Source organism: Macrobrachium rosenbergii, chromosome 1 (genome assembly GCF_040412425.1).
Source record: "Macrobrachium rosenbergii isolate ZJJX-2024 chromosome 1, ASM4041242v1, whole genome shotgun sequence".
Lineage (NCBI taxonomy): Eukaryota > Metazoa > Arthropoda > Malacostraca > Decapoda > Palaemonidae > Macrobrachium > Macrobrachium rosenbergii.
In genome coordinates, this window is record NC_089741.1 from 5,950,426 (window position 1) to 5,956,425 (window position 6,000).

The window sequence follows — 6,000 nt, forward strand, 5'->3', positions numbered from 1 at the left end:
CAGCTGTCTCTAGGAGCCCAGAGTCTGTAGTTAGGCTATCAGGAGTAAGCATTCGCGACCGTTCTCCCCTTTGATCACCTATGGTCCAAGTTTTGTTTTTGACAAGGCCACTGTTATGTCTGTGGCCAGGCTTTTGGGGCTTTTATGGACTGTCTTTTATGCTTGTGCTAAGCGTGCCAGATATTCACATTCGCCCCATGGTTATTCTAGCAATTCGTCCAGCCAGATAACTGATCACAATCTGTAGTGGTAGCTGCCACTGCACATGCAGCTGTCTCTAGGAGCCCAGAGTCTGTAGTTAGGCTATCAGGAGTAAGCATTCGCGACCGTTCTCCCCTTTGATCACCTATGGTCCATGTTTTGTTTTTGACAAGGCCACTGTTATGTCTGTGGCCAGGCTTTTGGGGCTTTTATGGACTGTCTTTTATGCTTGTGCTAAGCGTGCCAGATATTCACATTTGCCCCATTAGTCCGTCAGGTCCGTGTACAGTTTCGCAAATGTTATCTGTGCGAGATGTCATCGAGGCCATACAAGGTGCTGGGTTCACTTGAGGCGTCAGCAAGTCTGCACGGTTGGCAGCGAGTCCACACAGGCGTTGGTGAGTCTGCATGGGCATCAGTGAGTCAGCATAGGCGTTAGCAAGTCCACACAGGCATTAGCGAGTCCACACAAAGCATCTGAGAGCAAGGCGTCAGGTAGTCCACAGAGTGAGAGAGCTTTTGACTTTTCAAGTTTCTGCCAGATGGATTATGAGAGCTTTAGCACCTGGTCTTGTGAAACCATCTGGTTCAGGGGATACTTTTGTCCCTGATGAAGAGGACTCGCAGACCTGACTCTTCCTGACAGCATTCTCCCTCGCCTCCTATTCAGGAAGAGGAGCATTTAGTCTATCCCCTCCTGTCTTAAGAAATTGGTTCAGTTGTGCTTAAATACCCACAGCTCTTCCTTTAAGCTATCAGTTTCTGTACTTGGGAGACTTGACTCAGTGGCAAATGTTTGGCCAAAGATAATCTCCTTTTTTTTAACCCTCTCTTGTCTCCCTGGCTGTCTGCTAGGAAGACTACGTTGTATCGAGCAGGGGGTTTTTTGTCCCGATCCAGCTGTTTTTGTCTGTGATTTCCAGCCAATAGAGGTGTAATTGTGTCTAAGCTGCATTCATCAATTCAAGATCCCGAAAATATGTATGAAACATGGCTAACGCCTTTAGTGAATCGTGCTGTGTTTGAAGGAGGTTGGTGGACTTCTACTTCCTCCTTGGGCCAGGGATCCTACTATAAAACCTAAGGGATTTTGCTTCCTTGGCAAGGCATTTTTGGATGTGATATGAGAACTGCTCATGTTACTAGCAACCTCAAGTTCATATGGGAGAATAGCTATACTCTTGGCTGGCTCCTTCAATCTCCCTCCTTAGCAGACAGTCATTGGTTTCAGCTCATCCTTTTCGGAAGTAACAGACAACCTCCATTTCTATATCAGCAGAAATAGTACTTGTCAACACCACTCCCAGGCCACTAAAAGGAAGTCTCCTCTTCCTCTTGCTATAAATGATCTTTGGGCAATTCTACCTCTTTCCCCCATCTTCCTTTCTGGGCTCAGGAAGGAAGAAGTGTCCTTTTGGCAGCAAGGATCCAGATGTTGTGCCGACAAAGAGGATGTGCAATTCCTCCACGAATATAAATAATCCTGTCTGATTAGCTCTTCAAGCCCTCGTGCATGTGGGTGCAGGTTGGGACACTTCACTCAGGTGTGGGAACACTTAGTTGAACACTTAGTTGAAGATGCCCTGGTAAAGGAAGTTCTTTTGGAAGGTTATTGCATTCCTTTCAGGAATTCTCTTCAACCAGCTCTTAACCTTTCAGTCATATTCAAGTATTGAGTGAGGAAGTCTTTTCTCAGTTAGGGAAGGCAGCATTAGAGGAAGTACCAGCTACTTTGTTGGCATTTCACAACAGGCTATTCCTAGTGCCAGGCAATGGGAGGTTGGAGGATAGTCCCAGACATATACAGACTCGACTGTATCCAACTGTTCCCCTTTTTACCATGGAGTCAACCTCCACGGTCTTTAGCCACAATGGGGAAAGGTACATGAATGTTTACAGTGGACATGAAAGATCCATACTTTCATGTCCCCATCAGCCCCATCAACTTTCAAGGAAGTGCCTACACTTTGTCTTGGGAGAAAGACATACCAATGTCAAGCTCTTTGTTTTGGGCTGAGTTCCATGCCCCAAGTTTTCACTAGGGTGAATCCCCTTCCTGAATGTTTCACTTATTGCTGGGATGGCCTGAGGATAAGAGAGCCTGTACTGGGCTTACCAATAAATGTCACAGGTCACCTCTGGAACCTACATGACAAGTGACCTACCTGGGTGTGGTGATTGATTCTGTTCCATTCAAGGTTTTCCAACACAAGCTCTAGTAGACAATCTGTTGTTAATCATGAGAGAATTTTCCTCACAGAGCATCCCTGCTAATGCTGGTTATATCGGTTGGGCCACGTCTTCTCTGGAGAAGATAGTTCTGAGTGCTCGACTTTGGATGATACCTCTTCAGTTGCACTTGAGAGGCACTGGCACAAAGAGAGACTCGGCCAGACCATGAGTTGAAGGTGTGGAGCCAAGAACTGGTCCTTTCCCTTCATTAGTGGATGTCCACAGTATTGCTTCCAGCAGGGAAGCCCCTAGAGTCCCTGAACCCAGACCTCTCACTGTATTCATTTGCCTCGGACAAGGATGGGGTGTGGTTATTGGGAACCAAGCCGCTTCAGGGGTGTGGTAGCCAATAGAAGTGATTCTTCACGTTAACTGCAAGGAATTGTTGGCTATCCAGGAGGGATTTAAGTAATTTCTGTCTTCTCTGGCTCATATAAGAAGGCAGGGGGCATGAATTTGGAACCTAGGTAGCATCAGCAGGATTTTAGCCTCTGGACATTGGAGAGGAATATTGTCCAGGTGCCCCAGTTGTTCCTGGTTGACTGTATCTTTGGCCGACGTGGTAAGTTGTCCAGGACAGGCTCTCTCCCACGATTGACCTTGAACCCTGTAGTTTGCAAGGCAATTTGGAGAGTGCCCAGCCAACTTTTCATTTATCTTTCCACAGCAAAGCTGAATCATTGTTTCCAGCTGTTTGTCTCCCCAGTTCTGGGCCCACAAGCCTGGGCAGTAAATGTTATGGTTCAAGAATGGACAAACCTATTTGTGTATGCCTTCCCCATGCTTCTGGTGTTTAAAGGGGTACTGTAGGGTTGAGGACTACAAGGAACACCACTGAGTTTCTAATCGCTCTTTGGTGGCCTAGGAAGCATTGGTTCCCAGTCCTTTCAGATATCATTAGAAGTTCCTAGACAGATACTTCCATAAAGAAATCTGCTTCATCAGGCAGGGACAGAGAAGCTTCATGGAAATATTGAATGCTGCTTCTAACTGCTTCTGCTAATTGTCCTCTAGCTCCTCAACTCCAGACTTTTATAATTCATCAAAGCAATCTTTCCTAACAACTAAGGCAAAGTCCACTAATTCCTTGTTCAGTATTGTGGGAGCTTTATAGATTATGGTGCAAGTCCAGGGGCATTTCCTGTCTTCACACCAATATATATTAACAATATAAAGTGATTGCACTTTGAGAGATGCCAAAGGTTTGTCTGTTTCCTCCATAAGGCTATATTTTATGTATTAAGGCATTCTGAAATGAGTATTTCACTATTGACTCCCATCCTGGGTAAGTGAGGAACCTTATGTATTGGAGTTAGTACATGGTAATATCACACTCTACTTTTGTTTTGATTGTGGTATATTGCTTTGTTGTATTTGTTTTGCTTCTCTTAGGTAGGGGCAAACAAAGTTCATTAGAGTAAATAATGTTGGACTTGTGTTGCAGAGCCATTGCACCTTATTGGAGAAAGCTACTCTTGAGCTGATTAAGAACCACCTTTTCAGGCAAAATTTGTGGCGGTGGTTTGGGTGTGAGATGCCACAGTAACTCAGTTAGGTAGGTTGTGAGTGTTTAGAGATAATGTTTAGTTGTGGTTTTAGTTCCCATTACCTCTGCCTTGCACAATCTCAGCCAATGGCTATATTCTGGGAATTTCAGGGCCTACATTCCACCTCCTTGTAGTAGTGGACCTTGCCTGATGAATATCTTCATCTGGCAAGTGCTTACCATGGGATTCTATTCATCAGGTAAGCAGCTATATGGATATTTTTAATATCTGATAATTTGGTCATAGGGAAATCTCTTACCCTTCTCCAGCACTCAATCTTGGAGTCAGCAAATGATAGTGGGTAAGTTTCACCTTAAAAATAGTGATTTATATGATAAAATAAGTTTTTTTGGTACTTACCCTCTATCATTGAGATCCTTTCTTCCTCCCCTCATAAGAGATTAAGAAAGAATGACAACCAAAACAGTCGCTGTCTTACCCCCACCCTCCAAAGAGTGGGCTAACTGTTGTGAGCATTCGTTAATGATTGTTTCAATTTTAACACTTGTCGAACGCACACCAAGTGGCCGCAGATAAAGCAAATGATAGAGGGTAAATACCTAAAAAAAAAAATTTATTTTATCATAAAAATCATTTTTTTGTTTCTAGTACTTATACCTCTGTTATGTATCACCCCCACAACCTCCCCACTCATGGACAGAGGAAAAAACTGAATGGGAAACAACAGGTGCTCGAACCACCATAAAGGGATGGGCCAGTAGACAGTTCAAATGAAACAGTCCTATTCATTTTTTAGTTTTCATACAATTATCGTCCACCTGTCTGACGTAGGAATACACCTATTATAATATAGAGGAAAGTATTTAAAAAATAAAATTTACCATTAACATTTGTACTTTCCATTATTACTACTGCATTGTTGTACTAGATTAAAGTAAAAATTATATTACCTTGTCAATGGGGCATCAATATATGAAAACCAGATGAGATAGAAGAAACCAGATTTATATTTATTCTTTAGGGTTACTGTGATTGTTCTGTTTTGCACTTGCATGTTGGGAAAAATACTAAATTTAAAAGCTTTTACTGCAAGGTTACAAATTATTTTTTCCAGCTTGCAAATACTGAAGAATATATTGAAGGGCAGTCCACTGGAAGTTTAGGAGAAGTCCTTATCCGCTGCAATAATGTATTGTATATCAGAGGAGCTGAAGATGATGATGAAGAAGAAGGCCAGATGAAAGAATAATACCACATAGTTTGATAAAAATTTGGATTATAATCAGGACACATGAGAATTCAGTTTTGTAACCTATTTTCCTCTTTTGCTTCCATGTCTTTGTGTATCTTGTTTACAGAAAAAATGTTCAGCCAAAGATTATGAAATATATTTGTGTATGAGACCTATTTTAATTTTTTTTTCAATAAAGAGGCTTTTTTATTATTGGCTTTCATAGTAGACCTCTTGACCTCATAATACTACTGTGTATGTTCCTATGAGAATACAAAACTTGTCCTTTGTATTGACATTTAGTTTTCTCAATAAGATTTTTTATTGTTGACTTTCATATTAGACCTCATGATTTCATAATAGCACTGTATTTGTTCCAATGAGAATACAAAACTTCTCTTTTACAGTAATTCTTCAATTATGCTGTTTAATAGAACCAAGGGCCCACCAGATAGGGCGAGTAAAAAAATCTAGGGTTGTTCAAGAGAACTCTGTACCCTTCCTCACCTAACCTTGTCAATACCACATAACTGTAAAAACAATGTATGCTTATACACAAGAACCGTCACACTTTAAACAAAAACTTTGTGCAAAATGCAATTTTTTACTTTTTTTCTTTTATCTCATAAGTGATGGTTCTGTAATTTAGATAGCCTACCTGTTTCTACCTAGAGTGTACCATAGTTTTATGACGATTATTGTATTTTTATACAGCAACTTTATCAGCTGTTACCAAGGTACAAAATGTGTTTGTGTGAACTATAGACCTAGGCTAGCCCAGGTGTTTCACTCATAGTATCCATTTGCATAAGTCAAATAGGCTATTAC

At 41.6% G+C, this 6,000-nt stretch overlaps 1 protein-coding gene across 1 annotated transcript in view; it reads left to right on the forward strand.

Moving 5' to 3' along the window:
- The window catches only part of SmF (small ribonucleoprotein particle protein SmF), a 58,698-nt gene extending 53,315 nt beyond the window's left edge, over positions 1–5,383 (forward strand). Inside the window, exon 3 of the mRNA XM_067120846.1 lies at positions 5,056–5,383. Within this exon, the coding sequence (XP_066976947.1) occupies positions 5,056–5,190 (135 nt within the window). The 3' untranslated portion in view covers positions 5,191–5,383. The remainder of the gene's footprint in view (positions 1–5,055) is intronic.
- Positions 5,384–6,000: the final 617 nt, after the last annotated feature.